Consider the following 22,612-nt stretch of genomic DNA (forward strand, 5'->3'; position numbering starts at 1 on the left):
TATGAAAAGACCTATAGTTGAGAGTGCCTGTTTTATAAGACGTGTATCCCGGTCATTGACTCGTAGTGTTCTCACACAATGTGTGTGATCAGTAGTTTCCCAGGCTCCGTCACATAGCTGGCCAGGCAAAGGCGCTGAACCCTGAGGAAAATGCTCCTCGGCATCCCAAATCACTCACTCCTGGTCCGCGTCCAATTCCGAGTCCACTTCAGACTGTTTATAACGCGCTGAAATTGAGACTGAATTATGTGTTTGTGTAATGGGTTCCGTTTGTGGTTTTGGCTGAACATTTGTTCAGGACTATTAGTTATCTGGGGGTAAAATTGCTGTGGCCCGATAAACACGCTGAGAAAATAATAATGATTAAGAACGTCTTTTAACTGTAATGATTATGATCTAAAGGTCTGTTGCATTTCTTGATACACGATGGACTTTAGTGTGTTAGAAAATAAACCTTTAGACACGCACTCACTCACTCACTCGCACACACACACACACACACACACACACACACACACACACACACACACACACACACACACACACACACACACACACACACACACACACACACAACACACAAACAACATTTGGGAGGCCATTGGCTGGGCTCTGGACACAGCAGGGAAAGAACAAACAAACAACTTCTGACTGCTTTCTATGTAAACAAAGGGCCAAACACTGGGGTGAAATTCCTCTGGACATCTTAACACTTGAGCTGCAGAAAATAGCCAGGACGTTATACAAGAACGCCTTGCAAAGAATGAAACGTACGTCTTCTTTACTTTTCAAGACAACCATATCCTTAAGTTACCCCACCAGTGACAGCGGTATAGTACAGTACATAGCGTGCCACTGTCAAATGCTCGGGAATGTGGACGGACATTCATTAGAGCAATTGATAGAAAGGGCCAGAGGAAAGTGTCGCCCCAGCTACCTCTATGCAGCGGCAGTGTTAGTTTGCACTGACAACAGTGAGACTCAAATATTTAGCATTACAATCTGTAGCCTAGCCTGTGTTTCAACTTTTAAGCCTCCAGCCTTGTGTATTTAAATGCTGGTCACTTTTTAATTTATATATTTTTTAAATGGCTTGTTTTTAGAGTATGGACAATGAAAGCATGACAATCTATCAAATGCTGTTGAGCTGGTTTGGCAGGCTGGTCTTCTGTACTTGGATGCAAAAGAAAATGGCAGTCAGACTCTATAATCAAAGTAATGCTCAAAATGTCACAGTGAAATAGAGCCGTATGTTGTCCAAGTCCAAGCCCCTATCTAGGCAAGATGTCAACTATCCATTCCACTGCAATGAATGTACACATTGTCTATTGTAAAACCCAGGAATTGTATCTAAATGTGTCATTTATGGTCATATAAGTCCAAATCAAAACGTAGTTTTGTCAAATCTGCTTGTATTTAATGTCTAACTTGTATCCACCAGGTTTAGAGGCTGATGGCATCTACAGAGTGAGTGGTAATCTAGCCACCATCCAGAAGTTACGATTCTTGGTTGACCAAGGTATGTTCTGTCGTTTAATTCACTTGTGATTGACTATGTTATAGTGTTTGTAACAGTACTTGACTTCATACAGTTCAGTTTCTACTGGATATCATATAATGAACACAACAGGATTCAAATAGGGTTCAATTAGGGGGGTTTCTTTGTGATACAATGAAAACAACTAAGACAGTGTGTTCTGTTGAAATCAAATCAAATTGTATTTGTTACATGCGCCGAATACAACAGGTGTAGAATTGACAGTGAAATGCTTACTTACAAGCCATTAACCAACAATGCAGTTTTAAGAAAATACCCAAAGAAAGTAAGAGTAAGAAAAGCAAATAATAAAAGACCAGCTGTAAATAACAATAACGGGGCTATATACAGGGGATACCGAGACAGTCAATGTGCGGGGGCACCAGTGTTGAGGTAATTGAGGTAATATGTACATATAGTTATAGTTATTAAAGTGACTATGCATAGATAATAACAGAGAGAGTAGCAGCAGCGTAAAAGGGGGGGAGGGGGTCATTGCAAATAGTCTGGGTAGCCATTTGATTAGATGTTCAGATGTTCAGGAGTCTTATGGTTTGGGGTAGAAGCTGTTTAGAAGCCTCTTGGACCTAGACTTGGCGCTCCAGTACAGCTTGCCGTGCGGTAGCAGAGAGAACAGTCTATGACTAGGGTGGCTGGAGTCTTTGACAATTTTTAGGGCCTTCCTCTGACACCGCCTGGTATAGAGGTCCTGGATGGCAGGAAGCTTGGACCCGGTGATGTACTGGGACGTACGCACTACCCTCTGTAGCGCCTTGCAGTCAGAGGCCGAGCAGTTGCCATCCCAGGCAGTGATAAAACCCGTCAGAATGCTCTCGATGGTGCAGCTGTAAAAACTTTTGAGAATCTGAGGACCCATACCAAATCTTTTAGTCTCCTGAGGGGAAATAGCTTTGTTGTGCCCTGTTCACGACTGTCTTGGTGTGCTTGGAACATGTTAGTTTGTTGGTGATGTGGACGCCAAGGAACTTGAAGCTCTCAACCTGCTCCACTACAGCCCTGCCAGTGAGAATGGGGGCGAGTTCAGTCCTCCTTTTCCTGTAGTCCACAATCATCTCCTTTGTCTTGATCACGTTGAGGGAGAGGTTGTTGTCCTTGCATCACACGGTCAGGTCTCTGACCTCCTCCCTATAGGCTGTCTCATTGTTGTTGGTGATCAGGCCTACCACAGTTGTGTCATTGGCAAACTTAATGATGGTGTTGGAGTCGTGCCTGGCAGTGCAGTCACGGGTGAACAGGGAGTACAGGAAGGGACTGGACTGAGCACGCACCCCTGAGGGGACCCCGTGTTGACGATCAGCGTGGTGGATGTGTTGTTACCTACCCTTACTACTTGGGGGCGGCCCGTCAGGAAGTCCAAGATCTAGTTGCATAGGGAGGTGTTTAGTCCTAGGGTCCTTAGCTTAGTGATGAGCTTTGAGGGCACTATGGTGTTGAACGCTGAGTTGTAGTCAATGAATAGCATTCTCACATAGTTGTTCCTTTTGTCCAGGTGTGAAAGGGCAGTGTGGAGTGCAATAGAGATTGTATCATCTGTGGATCTGTTGGGGCGGTATGCAAATTGGAGTGGGTCTAGGGTTTCTGGGATAATGGTGTTGATGTGAGCCATGACCACCCTTTCAAAGCATTTCATGGCTACAGACGTGAGTGCTATGGGTCGGTAGTCATTTAGGCAGGTTACCTTAGTGTTCTTGGACACAGGGACTATGGTGGTCTGCTTGAAACATATTGGTATTACAGACTCAGACAGGAAGAGGTTGAAAATGTCAGTGAAGACACTTGCCAGTTGGTCAGTGCATGCTCGGAGTACACATCCTGGTAATCCATCTGGCCCTGCGGCCTTGTGAACGTTGACCTGTTTAAAGGTCTTACTCACATCAGCTGCGGAGAGCGTGATCACACAGTCATCCGGAACAGCTGATGCTCTCATGCATGTTTCAGTGTTACTTGGGCAGCTCTCTGTTGTGCTTCCCTTTGTAGTCTGTACGTCGGAGCCGGTGTAGTACGATTCGATCTTAGTCCTGTATTGACGCTTTGCCTGTTTGATGGTTTGTCGGAGGGCATAGCAGGATTTCTTATAAGCTTCCGGGTTAGAGTCCCACTCCATGAAAGCAGCAGGTCTACCCTTTAGCTCAGTTCGAATGTTGCCTGTAATCCATGGCTTCTGGTTGGGGTATGTACGTACAGTCACTGTGTGGATGACGTCATTGATGCACTTATTGATGAAGGCAGTGACTGATGTGGTGCACTCCTCAATGCCAATCGGAAGAATCCCGGAACATGTTCCAGTCTGTGCTAGCAAAACAGTTCTGTAGTTTAGCATCTGCGTCATCTGATCTCTTTTTTATAGACCGATTCACTGGTGCGTCCTGCTTTAATTTTAGCTTGTAAGCAGGAATCAGGATAGAATTTTAGAATTAGGGTCAGAGTTGCCAAATGGAGGGTGAGGTAGAGCTTTGTACGCGTCTCTGTGTGTGGAGTAAAGGTGGTCTAGAGTTTTTTTTCCCTCTGGTTGCACATTTAACATGCTGATAGAAAAACTGATTTAAGTGTCCCTGCATTAAAGTCACCGGCTACTAGGAGCACTGCCTCTGGATGAGCATTTTCCTGTTTGCTTATGGCGGTATACAGCTCATTGAGTACGATTTTAGTGCCAGCATCGGTCTGTGGTGGTACAGTGGGGCAAAAAAGTATTTAATCAGCCACCAATTGTGCAAGTTCTCCCACTTAAAAAGATGAGAGAGGCCTGTAATTTTCATCATAGGTACACGTCAACTATGACAGACAAAATGAGAAAAAAAAATCCAGAAAATCACATTGTAGGATTTTTAATGAATTTATTTGCAAATTATGGTGGAAAATAAGTATTTGGTCACCTACAAACAAGCAAGATTTCTGGCTCTCACAGACCAGAGGCTCCTCTGTCCTCCACTCGTTACCTGTATTAATGGCACCTGTTTGAACTTATCAGTTTAAAAGACACCTGTCCACAACCTCAAACAGTCACACTCCAAACTCCACTATGGCCAAGACCAAAGAGCTGTCAAAGGACACCAGAAACAAAATTGTAGACCTGCACCAGGCTGGGAAGACTGAATCTGCAATAGGTAAGCAGCTTGGTTTGAAGAAATCAACTGTGGGAGCAATTATTAGGAAATGGAAGACATACAAGACCACTGATAATCTCCCTTGATCTGGGGCTCCACGCAAGATCTCACCCCGTGGGGTCAAAATGATCACAAGAACGGTGAGCAAAAATCCCAGAAGCAGACGGGGGGACCTAGTGAATGACCTGCAGAGAGCTGGGACCAAAGTAACAAAGCCTACCATCAGTAACACACTACGCCGCCAGGGACTCAAATCCTGCAGTGCCAGACGTGTCCCCCTGCTTAAGCCAGTACATGTCCAGGCCCGTCTGAAGTTTGCTAGAGAGCATTTGGATGATCCAGAAGAGGATTGGGAGAATGTCATATGGTCAGATGAAACCAAAATATAACTTTTTGGTAAAAACTCAACTCGTCGTGTTTGGAGGACAAAGAATGCTGAGTTGCATCCAAAGAACACCCTACCTACTGTGAAGCATGGGGGTGGAAACATCATGCTTTGGGGCTGTTTTTCTGCAAAGGGACCAGGACGACTGATCCGTGTAAAGGAAAGAATGAATGTATCGTGAGATTTTGAGTGAAAACCTCCTTCCATCAGCAAGGGCAGTGAAGATGAAACGTGGCTGGGTCTTTCAGCATGACAATGATCCCCAACACACCGCCCGGGCAACGAAGGAGTGGCTTCGTAAGAAGCATTTCAAGGTCCTGGAGTGGCCTAGCCAGTCTCCAGATCTCAACCCCATAGAAAATCTTTGTAGGGAGTTGAAAGTCCGTGTTGCCCAGCGACAGCCCCAAAACATCACTGCTCTAGAGGAGATCTGCATGGAGGAATGGGCCAAAATACCAGCAACAGTGTGTGAAAACCTTGTGAAGACTTACAGAAAACGTTTGACCTGTGTCATTGCCAACAAAGGGTATATAACAAAGTATTGAGATAAACTTTTGTTATTGACCAAATACTTATTTTCCACCATAATTTGCAAATAAATACATTTTCTCATTTTGTCTGTCATAGTTGAAGTGTACCTATGATGAAAATTACAGGCCTCTCTCATCTTTTTAAGTGGGAGAACTTGCACAATTGGTGGCTGACTAAATACTTTTTTGCCCCACTGTATGTAGACAGCTACAAAAAATACAGATGAAAACTCTCTAGGTAAATAGTCTAGTCTACAGCTAATCATGAGATACTCTACCTCAGGCGAGCAAAACCTTGAGACTTCCTTAGATATCGTGCACCAGCTGTTGTTTACAAATACACATAGGTCCCCGCCCCGTGTCTTACCAGAAGCTGCTGTTCTATCCTGCCAATAGTGCATAACCCGTCAGCTGTATGTTATTAATGTCATCATTCAGCCACGAGTCGGTGAAACATAAAATATTACAGTTTTTAATGTCCCATTAGTAGGATATACGTGCTTTCAGTTTATCTCATTTATTTTCCAGTGATTGAACGTTAGCTAACAGTACGGATGGCAACGGCAGATTAGCCACTCGTCGCCTGGTCCTCACAAGGCACCCCGATCTCTTTCCGTAAAATCTCAGTTTCTTTTTCCAGCGAATGACGGGATGAGGGCGTTTTCAGGTGTTTGCAGTATATCCTTCCCATCTGACTTATTTAAGAATCATTCTTTGTCCAAATCGAGGTGAGTAATCGCTGTTCTGATGTCCAGAAGCTCTTTTCGGTCATAAGAGATGGTAGCAGCAACATTATGTACAATAAAAGTTACAAACAATGCAAAAAAAATGAACAAAATAGCACGGTTGGTTAAGAACAAATAAAACAGCAGCCATCCTCTCCGCCGCCATCTTCAATAATCATGGATTATTCTGGGTAATTACTGAGTAACTCTACTTTACAGCTTAATTATGAGTAACTGTAGAGACATTGATGATGAATGAGTAACGGATCACAAGGCATTCTTTGGCAAGTAAAAAATGATTGACGAATACCTTAAGAATGGGATCTTTCAGAGTTAAAGGAAGGATAAAGCATCCCTCATGAGAATTCAAGTCAGATCTGGGCCTCCAGTGAAACACGTCTACGTACTTCATCTGAATTATCCAATGTTTCCTGTAAGGGACTCCTGGGGCATTTCTCCAGCAAACCAACAAGATAACTTTTGTTGTTGTCCAGGCTCTGAGAATAAAGAATATACTGGTTGACCTTTAGCCTAATTTATCACTCTGGAATGTATTTCTCTGTCTTGAGGTAGCTAGCAACCTTCTTTTTATTTAGATACACCATTATTTGTTACTGTGCCCTGCAGTCCTAGAGATTAAAGAAGTGGTTTGTGATGCGGGACATTGAGGGGAGAGTGACATCATCAACATTTTGCACATTCCAAGCATTCTGACACAATGACACCATGTGCCTACATTCTGTCCCACACATTCCATTTATCCTGAATGTGCTCCCAACCCCCATAGTTATATAGAGCCAGTACAGTACAATCTCAAGTGAGAGTGGGTTGAAAACATTGACCATGTAGTAGGCTACTATGTCCTTCAGGACCATTGAACGCAGCAGGTTCAGTTTCCCTGAGTGGGTTTTTGTACCAGGATTCAGTACAAACAAGGAAACCTTGGGCTGATTAGCAATCAGCTCAGATGTGTCAAGTGCACACACTGGAGAGGCTGGCTAATTGAAAGTCTGGGCTTTTTTCTAGGGAGTACCTAAAACTGTGCAGAACAAAATAAGAAATACCCACTCGCTTTATGTAATTTTCTATGACTCTGGCTCTCCAACACATTGCCTTTGTTTTTGGTTGGCCAAGGATTGAAGGGAAGATCTAAGATCATCTTGACATGCCAAATACATTACTCTAATTTCAAATCATGGATAAAATCTCTCTAAGATAATTATCTCTATGAAAATTATTCAGAAGTTCCTATGGCACTATACTCCTATTATCATGTAACAGGGTTGTCTGAAACGAACGATTGCTTATTTCCAGTTTCAACATACAGCATAATGTGACTTTGTGCTGTACCATTCCACTGTCTTCAGACCTCCAGGCCTGTCATCTTGGCTTTGGATCATCCTGCACCCCTCCTGTGGCATATTGAGCCTGGTGCCTCTGAATCACTTCGTCACCTGATGGCCTGTCTCTGTCACTACCAGGGGTTTTCTCTATTCTCAGCCCTATCAGAATTAACTGATTTCAACAGAGGGTATATGTCAGTCTAGAACAGAAACCCAATCCAACACATGTGGCTTCATCAGACCTCTGGGTAGCTGGGAGCCTGTTAGCGAGTGCCGCTGTTAGCAGGTAAACATTAGCATAGTAATTAGCCTTTGCAAATTCTCCCAATTAAAGCTTTGTTGTTCCCGCTCTATTCCCTCTCCTGTTCTTTCTCTCTCTCTCTCTCTCTCTCTCTCTCTCTCTCTCTCTCTCTCTCTCTCTCTCTCTCTCACTGCTCCTGTTCCTTCTCTCTCTCTCTCTCTCTCTCTCTCTCTCTCTCACTGCTCCTGTTCCTTCTCTCTCTTTCTCTGTCTCCCACTCCCACCTCTCTCCCCATCTTCCCCCTCTTCCCCCTCTCTCTCTTGCCCCCTCTCTTCCTGGTGTTGTCCCAGAGGAGGAGTTTAACCTGGACGACAGCCAATGGGAGGACATCCACGTCGTCACCGGGGCACTCAAGATGTTTTTCCGGGAGCTGCCAGAGCCCCTGTTTCCCTTCCCATTATTTGATCTGTTTGTGGAGGCCATCAGTGAGTATACAGTCTAGATTTTTTGTTGTTGTCATCAGCACATTAGTTTGTGTCAGCATATTCAAGCATATTCGCAAAGCTTGCGCTTGCAGTCAGATTTCAGTCACTTTCATTTTGAGGTCAAGAAGACTGAAAATATGGAATGCAATGAAATTCTCCAGATGCAGATTAATAATGGTTTGTGTCAGAACTGTGTAACGGTTGCTATTCTACCAGTGAAATGGGCAGGCTTTCCTGGGTTTTACATAGTAACACATGCATCAGGCCCTGTGGTGTGTTAGCATTAATCCTGTTTATACTGTACTCCATGCGCTTTTATTTGCCTCTAGAAACGTTGTCCTCAAGGCAGCTCACTTAAACACTAAACGATTTTTCATTCAGAGAGGCTGAGAGAGAGAAAGACCACTGAGGATTGAGCCGTGGTACAGTATGCTAAGTTGATACTCCACTCTCTGCTAAGCAACAGGGGTGAAATCAATAGCCATATTTCCACATGGTCACTTGGCACATACAGTATGTATGGGCCCAGAGGAGAACAACCTCAGAGTTAGAACTTTAGGTTGCATTTGGAGGCGGTGAATAAACTCTTCAAACATTCAGATAGATCTACACAGTATGTACAGTGTAGTGTATCATTGACTCCACTTACACCAGGTGGTCTCAAAAAGGTAGCAGAGTTCTCTGCCTCTCTCAATCTGTCCAGTCAAAAGAGGTCGCTGTAGAACTGTGAGGTGGGTCACCTCTCTCTCTCACCCCTGACATCCCGTGGTGGTTAGTGGGGGGAATTCCACGGGTCAAAGGTCACGGCAGCCAGGGCTGGAAGTCCAGACAGAAGCTAACACAAGATCAGATCTGACACTGAGTCATGTGTCGACATACTTCCACTCTACTTCACCACACACACACACACACACACACACACACACACACACACACACACACACACACACACACACACACACACACACACACACACACACACACACACACACACACACACACACACACACACACACACACACACACACACACACACACACGCCTCCAACCCACGTCTCAATTAACCCCCATCATGCCATTGTTCCGGCTCCCACCCTAGCTGCCGTCCTACTGACGCCAGTGTTAACCTTGTGTAAACAATACTGTTAAAGGTTGTGCACTTGTGTTGAAATGCTACCTGGGCCCTGTAACCCCACCTCAGGGTTGGAATACAGGGGCCATCAGCTCTCTCCTGAGCTCCATGGATGAAACATAAGGAAATTATATTGAATAATGCTTTTTCTTCTACCCCTTATTTATTTTTTCATTTGTTCTATATGTGTCATTTGTACAAAAGTGCCTGCTGTTGTCAATGCTGTCCCATCCCATACCCAAATATTCTCTCTGAGACCCTCGAAGCCCCCGGAAACAGATTGCGAAAACAATCCCAAGGTGGTGTTATAATTTGGCAATAAATATTTACATGCTCCAGAATGTAGGCCAGAATCCCCTCTGGCGCTCAAGGTGGTTACATCCAGTTAATCAGATAAGTATGTGCACGGCTGATGAGTCTCAGACAGCGTTTAGACAACTAATTAGCAGTGTAGGAAGCCCTTCATAGCAGGAGGTGTAATTAGGATAACCTGGTACGCCATGCTCCGCTGTAGAGATGAAACGGCCAGGGGTGGAGTCACTACAGATTCGCCACTAAGTGAATGTAGTTGTGCAGCTAAATAGATGCATTAGTGACCATATGGTGACGTACACCATTCATTTACATTGCAAAGATACTGAGAAAAAAAAAGACAGCACATGGCAATCGCCTGGCCCACGTCATTTAAGACGACCTAGTCCTAGTCCAAGATAATGAGCTGGTTGAACTGTCCAGAACATGAGAGCAAGGCCTCATCTGTAGCCAACACATTATTAGTAAACAGTTGTTTGACTTCATGCCCCATTTAGGACCTTGAGACAGGGCGAGAGTCTCCTGGTGATGGAGATGATGGGTCGTCATCATTAGAGTCGCGTTGCCCGTGCTGGCTGGCCCTGTAATGGGGTTGCATTACGGGGAGATCCTATGGGTCCGTGGCTTGTGTGGACGGGAGGTGAGCTGATTAGGCAGGTTTCAGTACACATCACCAGGTCTCTAATTGAAACCACCGTTCCAAGAGCCAACAGTGTTGCAGCTTACTGGAACCATGGGCAGTGTGCATGTGTTGTTACGAATGGGCAGTGTCGTTACCGGAATCATGGGCCAAGCGCTTGGGTCCCATTGGACAAAGAGACTTACAAGTACTACAACATGATGGTTAGTGTAGCATTGGATGTAGTCCAGTCCATTCACATCATATGAAAGGATTTTCTCTGCCACGGATAATGGAGACATGATATTGTTATCTCCTAAATATCCTAAACACAATGCAAACACATCATATCTTCAGTCCTACACCTCCCCCCTCCCTCTCTTTCTTTCTTTCTTTCTTTCTTTCTTTCTTTCTTTCTTTCTTTCTTTCTTTCTTTCTTTCTTTCTTTCTTTCTTTCTTTCTTTCTTTCTTTCTTTCTTTCTTTCTTTCTTTCTCTGGTCTCCTGTTTCATTTGTTTTCTCTCTACTTTTGTATGAACAGATGCCCCCTTCCCTCCCTCCCCTCCCTCCCTCTCAGCCCCGTAGGTTTGATTAGTTGTTCAGTCTGAGGTCCTCAGGTGGTGTCCATGCAGGCCTTGTCTCCCTGTCTCCCTTCCAAGTGAGCTGTTCATTCTTGGAAGGCTGAGAGGAGCAGCTGTGTTTGCAGGCCGTGATCCTGGCACCAACTTACCACGTTCTATTATTCATGTGGGCCTCAGTATCAGAGAGGGGTATCTGGAATCTCCAGCCACCTGTCTCGCAGACAAACGCTCCTTTTTGTTTCGCAAGCAAATCAATGCAAACACTGATGAATTGAGTTTGATCTTGTTAGAGCACTGCTTCTATAGTTTTGTAGAGGATGGTGGCGGCATTGATAGTGTTGCCGTAAAAGTGTAAATGTTTCGGGGGAGTAGCGGAGTCTTGGGTTGAGACATTTTTACACTGGTTACAAGAACTAAGATGTCACATGTTCATGGCTCAGTGGATGCTATCTGTATGCATGCATGTGTGTGTTTAACTGTTGATATTTACAACGATTTGAACTCTCTTAACATAAGTGATTTTATTAAAAATTTTGGCTCCCAGAACTTCAGATTGGCTGGCATCCTTAAAATTCTTCTGCTGTTAATTCTAAAATGCTAATTAGAAAAATATGCATATTTTCCCAAGTTGTTTGGTCCTTGTCTATGCCCTCAGTAACCATGGAAATGGAGTCATGTGAGTTAGTAACTGGGCCACACAGACGAGGAGAGAAGTCTAAATACTGCTCCCTCCGCATCTCCACCAAGCCAGGGACTTTCTCTTCATTAACTAGCTAGCACAGTTTTATACATGGCTCTTATTTATTCACCATACTGACACAGAAACAGAAACACAGCAGAAAAACATTACTGCAGAGAGAATCGAGGGAATCTATTGTGTCTCAGTTGGGGTTGGTTGATTCACCCACTTAAGCAATAACTTTACCAATGTGGGTTCAGTATTTATGATAATACTGTAGATTAGGGAAGACAAAATGCCTGTACATGACAAACGTAAGAGAGAATCACATTTCTCTATAGTGTTTGTATCTGTTTGAAATGCGTTTGTAAATGGTTATAATGGTGATATTCTACAGGAAGGGCCAGACTACAATTGGGCCAGTTCATCAGATGCATATTTTCTTGGAAAATGGTACAGTCCAGCGCTATCTCCAGGTCATCTTGGGTTACACACCACTTCTCAAGCTTCAAAGAGACACGTCATTTACATGTAAATAATTGCACATATTTATGATCTGGTGTAGTTTAGTTGATAAAATCACCATTACAGTAGGAAAGAATAGCATTCTATAGTCTACCTCAAATACAAAGCGCACATCACAGAAAGGCAGAGAGCCCAGAGCCCAACAAGTCCTGTAGCATACAAAGGAGTTGTTTTTATTAGTTTGACATTGTTTGGTTTGTTTCTATTTCTGACTTATTGAGAGCATACAGAGCACTCATCATAATCACAGATGGATTATTAACTTACGACCTGTGTTCATAATGAGTATTAATTATGTTTGTGTATTTTCTGTAACGGGGAATGTGGTGCAAAGCACTCATGAATATGCAATTAAAGATTGAACAAATTTGAAAAAACGATCTAGAAATTCTGCACTTCTGTGCTACTGTGCTGAGACTTCTTAAGTTGGTAGGTAATGTTTCAGTTTGAGAAGAATAATTCCTCATAATTAAGCTTTACCTTTGATCAAGATACTTGAAGATACTACCTTTTTATGAAACGGGGGCATTCAATGGTACTTATTAGTTCATTTCTTTTTATAACGCTCTAAAACAAATTTGCATGCGAAGTAAGCTGGCCATGCAAATCGTTTGAAATGCAAAAATATCTAGTTTCTATATTTCATCAAGGAGCTTTTCATGTTTAATAAATTACAGACACCATCCTCCAAGACTTTGTTATTCATTAACCAAAAGCACACAATTGGGATCCATTTAAAATCTTAATCACAACCTGCAGGATTATTTGCTTTCTGCTAATATTTGCCTTGACGGGGCTTTAGTGAGCCATGCAGTACACTAAGCCTGGAGATGAGGTTGTACAGCTAGATTTCCTGAAACAAAATACATTTCCCCGTTTATAATGGGATTATATACACAGAGGTTTAGATGCTGAATGTGTATCTAGTCACTGTGTCACCGATTGAAACACTTATCAGAAATCAAAAAGAGAAGAAAAACTTGAGGCTATTGTACAGTAATTGGTTCTCACAGAAATCTCTATGAATATACAGCTATTGACATTCTCAAATTACTAACATTGGGTTTTAAGATTTACATTGCGAATGTTTAATAACTAGGAAAGTAACTTTGCACAAATGCAAAAATGTCTACAATTCCATAAATCTTATTGTCCCAACTTGATACCTCAAAACAAAACAAATCAAATGTTATTTGTCACATACACAGTTTACAGCAGGTATAAAAGGTGCAGCGAAATGCTTGTAGGCTTACAGACTTACAGGTTTAAAAAAAGTTTGTATGCATTTGTTTGGCATTTACCTTCTTGTTCCAATCTATACAGATCCGCAATTCTTAAATATTTGTTTGGGATCAAAGGACTATTCCATGGGTTACACCCCATACACAGTATTGATTTTCATTGGCACAGCCGTGTTTGTTTGTGTTGTTGTATACAGACCTGGATGGGGAGTTGTAATGGTCTGTTGTCATAGCAGCTCATAAATCACTCAATCCCCTGTAGGTGCCCGAAAGCTGCATAATGCTGCGGCCCGGGACTAAAGTTGACATGACTAATGTTCGTTTAGTCTTCTGTGGGGTACGCTCTATCCCTTGAGATGGTTCCCATCATTGAGAGGCTTGACTCCTGTCCATGCCAGATTCATAACAATATTGGATTTGCAAAAAAAGGAAATTGGGTCTTCCAGGAAATGGTACCACACTTAATGTTCTATGCTTGCTATGGTTGCCAAAAGTCAGCTCAGTCAATTAAATAATCAGAGCTTCATTTATAAGAAGGCTGAAAATGATATTCTGGTTTAGAGTACTTGTGTGAAGAGCAGTATTACCCGTATTCATCTGGCTTCATTGCTCATCCAGTGCCATATTATATGATCCTGTGTGACTTTTGGGTCAGGTTGTATGTTTCAGTGTGTGGTACATAGGAGTGAATCAGCAAATGTAGATGCTATAATCCTAACAGGGCATTTCAGCCTGCTTTAAATTAATGACACTGTCCTCGCCATCTGTCCACAATGGTGAGCTGAGGGGCATCTCCAATATGTCAGCCACCAACGGCAAAGTAATGAATGAATCATGTCCTTTGTGCCAGTAATGTAGACTAGATTAAATATTTTAGGGTGAGGCCTACTATTGATTAGTTGTGTAGCAGCAGGTGCCTCTTATAAACAGTTCTGCATTGCACTTAACAGATCTATCGCCTGATCTATTTCAGAGTGAGTCATCTCTAGTCAATTCAAATAATCTCAGTGATAACTTCCAGTCATAGTTAATACTGAGGACAAAAACTAAACAGGAAAACTCTGTTCAGAGTCACAGCCTGTCCGCCAGGCAGGGCAGGGAAAGCTGCCACACATTCCATCCTGCCGGGCCGGCGCAGAGCGTAGCTCAGGCTAGGCTCACCTAGAGCAGAAGGTCAGGGGCCCTACTCTCTCTCCCAGAACGGGTTTGTCCATCTGTGCCCAACTGGCAGGGTTGGCACCCGACGTGGGCATCTGCCACCTGTGCCTGTGCCAGCTCGGTGTACACGCAGACATCTGCTCTGGCCGTGCTCAAGGGGAGCCTCCACGGTACGACAGACAGGGGGCCAAACATTGTCCTCGCCTCGCTCTGCGGCTCTGTCTGCTAACAACCTGGGGTAATGAGAACAAGCAGAGCTGAGTAGACTCCATTAGGCCATTAGTGTTAACCTAACCTGTGGGTTCCTCTGGAGGTCAGAGAAGGATGCTGAGCAGTGAGTACGGGGAGGGTAGAGCAAGCATGAGGTTATTGTCACCTCTTTGCAGGATGTCGATATAAAAAAACAGGTAGCAGGTTTCAACAGATGGATGGGAGGTGTTGCATGGCTATAGTGCCACAGTGGGTGGGACAGTTTTTGGACTATAGATGTGTTACTGAGTGTTGCAGTTTCTTGTCATATTTATCAGGGATTAAGGACTGGATTTGTCTTGTTTTATAACAAAAACTATTTTACAAGTCATTTTCACTCTCTCCCTCTTCAGCAAATACATCAACACAAACACACACATTCACATGTGTTTCCCCAACTCTTCCTAAATGGAGTAGCAATACAGAAAGCAAACATCTGTTCAGATTAATAACACGCGAAGTTGTTTTGGGGTGGAATTCAGGGTGGAAAAGGAGCTTGATCCCTGGACTGGTTGTATTGACGTCCTCGCCTGGCCTGGCCCCTATGAGGACTAAATCATCGAGGATTTTCTCCCTGGGATAATCTAACTCATCTGACCATAGTGTTAGGTTTCTATTTGGTTTGATTACAATCAAATAAAGTCTAATTGGAAGACATGCACATTGTTTGAGAGATTTCATTGGTGTATTCCTCTTACCCATTACAGAACAGTGTACTGCAGGCATGTGTATCGGGAGAGGAGGTCCGGTCTTAAGTGTTACCCATCAGCTAGCACAACATGATGGATGCTACCAATTTCTAAGGGTCATAGGTCAGACACAATGTCGCCAAACAGTTTGCCATCTATATAAGGCATTATGGGTAAGGGCCCATCTGACTCCCCTTTGGAGACTAGGACGTTCCCTTGGGATGGCTAATTGGTCAGCCAAGTGTTGTGTTACAGTAACAGAAAGGCTCTAATGGTTTCCAGTAATAACAATAATGATCATCCATTAAAAAAACTAAGTAAAGTCTCACTTACTCTTGAATTGAATGTGAATAATCAGACAAAAATCTACATTTGGATAATCAATCTTTATAGTGTTGCCACTTAACGATATTCCTCCAAATCTTCCTTCTGAACAGAGACGAAGGCTGGCAAGCAGAAGGTGCAGGCGATAAAGAAGCTAGTACTTCAGCTCCCTAAACCCAACCAGGACACCATGAGAGTACTCTTCAGACACCTGCAGAAGTAAGTTCACAGCCTGTTAATGTCATTGGAGCACCGCCAGAACATGTTGTATTCAATGTCCAGAATTCGGATGCATTGTAGAATGCGGTAGGCGAATGCTACAGTACTACAGTAGTAGTACTACTAACTCATAAATAGTATTTTTTCTATTAGCCCAGTGTTTTTAAAAAGTAGAGTGACAACAGAGGGTCAAACGTACAGTAAAGGGTGACTCAGAGGTCACACTAAAACATCAAGCTCTGTAGAAAGTTACGTATGACCCTCCAATCCCCCTTCCCCCCACCCGACCGTGGCATCCCGGCCCCATGTGTGCAGGACAGGGGGAAATGACCTCAGTGCTGCCTGCGTGTGCAAGTTGCCTGGCCCCGGTCCACTCTGGCTGTCCTGGACAGGCTAAAGGGGCCATATGGCTAAACCCATGTCCCAGGAGAGGTGTTCTATCCATCTTACCCTTCTCCATATTTACCACCCCACACAGGAGGCCAAATGACTCATTTTAGATTGATGAGCCCCTCCCTAACTGGAACATACCCCTTGGCTACAGCAGAGGACGTGTGTGTGTTTGTCTGTTTGCTTTCGAATGCCAGGTCCCTCAATAAGTCCAAATCCCCCATTCATATCCCCATGCAGAATTGCCGGCAGAGATAACCCCAAAACATCTCTCTTTATCTCTCTCTTTCTTTCTCTCTCTCTTTCTGCCACCCTCCTCTGGCTCTTTCTTTTTCTCTCCTTTCGCTCTATCTTCCTATCTCTACCTCTCGTTCCCCCTCTCTCTCTTTCAGCAATGACACACCTAGTTCAAGGAATGGTTACAGCGGCATTTCTATCCTATTTCTCAGTCCTTCTCAGCTCTTCTTTGCAGCTCCTTTATGCAGCTTTGCATAATAGAATATGTTGAATAATATCCTCATAAAAACTATCAATGGACTGAGTGAAGTAATGTTACTGACACATTGTTTTGCTCACACGGTTTCATTGCGAGGGGATTGTGGGGACAGAGTAAATCCCAGGCAGTGCCTCCAAGTCTGCCCCCACCACAAAATGACTTCTCCCTGCCCTCTCACCATGCAAATAATCAAGCCAGAACGTCTCATGTGACAGAATGGCAGGAGAACGGGCCCCTAGGGACCAGATCCAGGACTTTGGCTACCACACCCTTACCTATTGATGTGGTTTAGCTCTAATTCACTTATTTCTCTCTCGCTCTTTCTCGCTCTCTGTCTCGCTCCATACCGCGTTCACTTCCAGTTCCACTCTTTATTTCTCATAGGCTAGATGCGTTTGCCTAATCTAAATTTCACACCAGACCACAGTAAATTGGGATCATGTGTGATTTTTTTTATTTATTATTTGCCTTTTTTCCTCCAAAGAGAAGAGCATAGCAGCATTGGAGGGCACACAGGCACAGTGTATAAAACATTCTCAGAGATTGCCAGAGAGCAAAAAGAGGGGGAACACTGAGGAAATCTTATAAAGACAATTAGAGGTAAAGAATGAGAGTACGAAGTTTACGCTGACAAACGCTTATCAGTGGTGCATGTTGCCTTATCGAGGATATCAAATGAGATTACAGAGTGTGTGAATGTGTGTCCCTGCCTCCCATATTAAACAACTTTTATTCCAGAAGGAAGAGTGGTTTATGATCCCAGGCTTCACTGAGCGGTTTTATTTCGGTCCTGGCTGGGTTGGCTGTGCCTTCAGTAATGTAGGAGTCTATGAAGTTTTCTGACTGCTTTGTTGTGGCTTCATTCTCTGCCTGTGTGGAACCAGTGTTCCTTTTCCCCCAATCCATAGGGTCTGGCTTCAATATCGAGCTGTGTACTTGCATTGTGATGATGTGGTCAAGGAAACCAGATTCTCTGAAGTGTACCTTCACTTAGCCATTCTATTTATTCTCCTTTTTGTAAGTGTTTTTGTCACTGCTGTTCATGGTACCATTTACCACAAGGGCTTTAAAAATAAATCCATGGGCTTTCAATTCCCGCTGACCTTACTACAGAGTGGAAAACAAACCTCTATAGGTGTGATAGGTAGCCATAGCCGAGGCTAGGAGAGGAATCAAAATCAATGGGTGCTGCTGAACCAGAATGGATGACATAGGTCTGTCTAGGACAGCTGTTATGATTGGCTCTCAACTGCCATGATACAATGCAGTGTTGTTTAACCATAGTGCACCAAGAAGATGTTTGCTTCTTGGAAACTTTTCAACACTTCAACTCAAATGTTTGGTCCCATGGGGTATTTTTAGTTCAGATCAAATGGGGCGCTGTCTGTTCACTTTACGAGACTGACACTTATAGTTTCAACCTTCGAGCTTTAGAGCACCCCCCCATCCCCTCTCCTCCTCACCCCACCTCCTCCGGCTCCCTGCCCCTTCCTCTCTCTCTTCCCATCCCCACCTCAATTTATTATCTGTCCCATGATCCTGAAGGAGTCAGTGATCCTGACCCAATTAGGAGGAGCCTTCCAGGCGAGGAGGAGGGAAGGAGGGGAGGAGGAGGAGGAGGTGGAGAAGAAGGAGGGGACCCCATCATGGTCCAGCTCTCATTTTCTGTCATGCCCCGCCTGGAGAAACTAGATGCTAATTAATTACCATTGGCATCTTGGGCCGTGCACGTCAGCTCATGTAGGAGACATCAATGATTCGTCAGATCAAATCACGAGTCCCCTCTGGTCAGCTCTCTGGGTAGGGTAGGATGGACATTGCTGATATGAGCTGTGTATGCCACCATGGCTTTTTGGAAACACTGTGCCAGGGTGTTGGTGACTAGTCATTACTTGCAAGTTTGGGTGTTAAGTATTTGAAGTGTGATTTTGTTTCCTGTAAGTATAGCTAGTGTTAGAGGTTGTAGCCGTTGTAGTCAGAGGAAGAGGAGATGAGGAATAGCTAGTCTACACTAAGTTATACAAGTCTCCATTGTGCCGAGGCAGAATGATCCTGAGAACTGAGTAAGGTGATGTATTCCTTCTGTGAATATACAGTGGAATTACTTTAATAATGAATAATAATAATATACAGTGGAATTACTTTAATAATTGAGTCGCCTTATTTGAAATCATTAGTGAACCATTAGGCATGGTAATCCAGACCCTTAGATCATCGCAGTGTTCTAATTAAGTTAAAACGCTGATGGTCAGACAGGCAGAGAACAGTGATATACTGTACACAGGCACAGGGCTGAGGTTAATTGCAGACATAAATAGGAAATTATAGCGTGTACACATTTTAATCAGGTTTCACTCCAAGACACACTCCTAAACACTTAGTCACATGGACATACATGCATGCAAAGACACAGACCTACAGTAATGGCAAATGCATGGATAGAAACTCTATTCATCAGGTGAGTACAACTGTATTTAGAAAGTCAAAAATAAAATAAAAAGCACTTGCACATCATATTGTCCACCTCAAGTACGTGCGTTCAGTAAACTTTGTTTTCCCAGTCATCCCCTAAAATATATATTTTACCAGACTCTTACAGCACATGCATGCGGTGACAGTAAATCTCTAATTCTGCTTTGCTAGCACCGATAAATAGGTGGCAGTGAATTTCACTTCCTGCAATTACACTCCCACCTGTGAACGTAAGTGCTCTCGTCTGGAATCAATTATGGCACTCTTTTAACAATATAGTTCCTTCCAAGACACCAGTGTTCTGTGCCTTACTAGCATTATGGCACAGGGAGACACTGTTCAGTACTAGCTACATTGGTATTGCTAAAGCTAGCACTATTGCATTATTACTATACATAAATTACCACAGTACATTGATACAGATTCGCTCTGACACTGTAGCATGATAGCATATTTTATGGAAAATATTATTTTTTGGCTTAAAGTGAGATGAGGATAATTATTCATAATGATTATGTCAGGTTGGATCATCATCATGCCTTTCTCTTAGTAATGAGCTTGAGAAATATGCATGGCATGAACACGCCGGGTCGATATTATAATGACATGTGGCAGAGCAAGATGTTGACCATCCCACATGATTAACGATTTAGAGGCATATTTCCATTGGTGAGAGATACAGCCTGATCGTGACCTTTCCAGACACGTGTTTTATTGACATATACTGTAGCACTGAAATCAACTGTTTAGACGGACTATCCCTAATATGAGTGTCAGTCCATCTTAGATGTCTATCCTGATTGAGCTCTTGCATACCTGTATATCTGCCTTAACATCAGCTAGACGTTAAGGAGGGCCTGTTGTCCGGGCCTCTGGCAGTCTCTATGGGGGTGCCACAGGGTTCAATTCTTGGGCTGACTCTTTTCTCTGTATACATCAATGATGTCGCTCTTGCTGCTGGTGAGTCTCTGATCCACCTCTACGCAGACGACACCATTCTGTATACTTCTGGCCCTTCTTTGGACACTGTGTTAACTACCCTCCAGACGAGCTTCAATGCCATACAACTCTCCTTCCGTGGCCTCCAACTGCTCTTAAATACAAGTAAAACTAAATGCATGCTCTTCAACCGATCGCTGCCTGCACCTGCCCGCCCGTCCAGCATCACTACTCTGGACGGTTCTGACTTAGAATATGTGGACAACTACAAATACCTAGGTGTCTGGTTAGACTGTAAACTCTCCTTCCAGACTCACATCAAACATCTCCAATCCAAAGTTAAATAAAAAATTGGCTTCCTATTTTGCAACAAAGCACCTTTCACTCATGCCGCCAAACATACCCTGGTAAAACTGACCATCCTACCGATCCTCGACTTCGGCGATGTCATTTACAAAATAGCCTCCAATACCCTACTCAATAAATTGGATGCAGTCTATCACAGTGCCATCCGTTTTGTCACCAAAGCCCCATATACTACCCACCACTGCAACCTGTACGCTCTCGTTGGCTGGCCCTTGCTTCATACTCGTCGCCAAACCCACTGGCTCCAGGTCATCTACAAGACCCTGCTAGGTAAAGTTCCCCCTTATCTCAGCTCGCTGGTCACCATAAGAGCACCCTCCTGTAGCATGCGCTCCAGCAGGTATATCTCTCTGGTCACCCCCAAAGCCAATTCCTCCTTCGGCCGCCTCTCCTTCCAGTTCTCTGCTGCCAATGACTGGAACGAACTACAAAAATCTCTAAAACTGGAAACACTTATCTCCCTCACTAGCTTTAAGCACCAGCTGTCAGAGCAGCTTACTGCACCTGTACATAGCCCATCTATAATTTAGCCCAAACAACAACCTCTTCCCCTACTGTATTTATTTATTTATTTTGCTCCTTTGCACCCCATTATTTCTATTTCTACTTTGCACTTTCTTCCACTGCAAATCTACTATTCCAGTGTTTTACTTGCTATGTTGTATTTACTTCGCCACCATGGCCTTTTTTGCCTTTACCTCCCTTAATTCACCTCATTTGCTCACTTTGTATATAGACTTATTTTTCTACTGTATTATTGACTGTATGTTTGTTTTACTCCATGTGTAACTCTGTGTTGTTGTATGTGTCAAACTGCTTTGCTTTATCTTGGCCAGGTCGCAATTGTAAATGAGAACTTGTTCTCAACTTGCCTACCTGGTTAAATAAAGGTGAAATAAATAAATAAAATGTTGACTTAACTATTATAGTAGTTGTCACAAAGAATACTAACTCCATACTTTGGGGAAAAAGGGAAAAAGGTAAAGAAATAAAATTGAACTTTTTTAGTGTGTTTTCTTACTATACATGTGCACTACATTTAGGCAATGGAAAAAATATGCAGACTGTTGTTTTATTTTGCTTTTTGTTTTATGACATGTAAGCCATAGATAACATCACTTAGGGCTTTCCAAAAGACCAGCTTCAGATGCCGCAGCGCTGCAGTGCCTAAGCCTGGCACCCTGACAATACCTTTTGGATGCAATTATCTGCTGAGAGGCCCTGTGTGGATCCGTTTTGGGCACGGAGGGACCCCATCCCACCTCAGAACGCTCCGTCAAGATCCCACTGACAGCTTGGAGATGCGCCCCACACCACAGCCCTTCCATCCCGTTCCAGGCCTCACTCCATAATGGGCCCAGAGGCCTGTGGGCAGCAGCCTCCTCCACAGAGGGAGTAGAGACTGGAGCGGAGTGGGTCCCACTGCTTGGGCCTGCCTGGGTCTTTGTCCCACAGCCAAGCCTCAGCTCAGGAAGAATACTTCTCAAAAAGCCTCCCTGTATCACGTTCTCTGTGCTTTCTCCAGAAAGTACAACCACTGAGTCCTCATATACACCCTGCATAGCATACTGCTCATGTCAAGATAATGGAATATATATCTAATGGATTATGGCTAAGGAAGAAGGCGAGGAAATCTGTACAGTGAAACAAAAGCAGGTCACTGCAGATCGTACAGTAGAGAATATCATCTACAGTTTCCTCACTGCGGCATAGAATCGTACAGCATGTATGTAATGTACAAGAGTTGCATGTGCTTCTTAATTTCCTGCCCCCGTTTTATCCAGTCCCCAAACCTTCTCCAGACCTCCTCTCTACACTGAAACTCCATCCAGATTTATTTAATAACTTTCC

At 43.6% G+C, this 22,612-nt stretch overlaps 1 protein-coding gene across 3 annotated transcripts in view; it reads left to right on the top strand.

Moving 5' to 3' along the window:
- The window catches only part of arhgap15 (Rho GTPase activating protein 15), a 51,171-nt gene that overhangs the window by 23,884 nt on the left and 4,675 nt on the right, over positions 1-22,612 (top strand). For 2 of the 3 annotated variants that reach the window (XR_006761933.1, XM_014173506.2), the window contains exons 10-12: positions 1,442-1,519; positions 8,237-8,371; positions 15,993-16,098. Coding sequence is in view for 2 of the 3 variants with exons in the window: in XM_014173506.2 (XP_014028981.1) it covers positions 1,442-1,519; positions 8,237-8,371; positions 15,993-16,098 (319 nt within the window). In the remaining variant the exon portion in view is untranslated. The remainder of the gene's footprint in view (positions 1-1,441; positions 1,520-8,236; positions 8,372-15,992; positions 16,099-22,612) is intronic. The other variant, XM_045707403.1, reaches the window with a different exon arrangement.

This window comes from Salmo salar, chromosome ssa25 (genome assembly GCF_905237065.1).
Source record: "Salmo salar chromosome ssa25, Ssal_v3.1, whole genome shotgun sequence".
NCBI classification, from domain to species: Eukaryota; Metazoa; Chordata; class Actinopteri; order Salmoniformes; family Salmonidae; genus Salmo; species Salmo salar.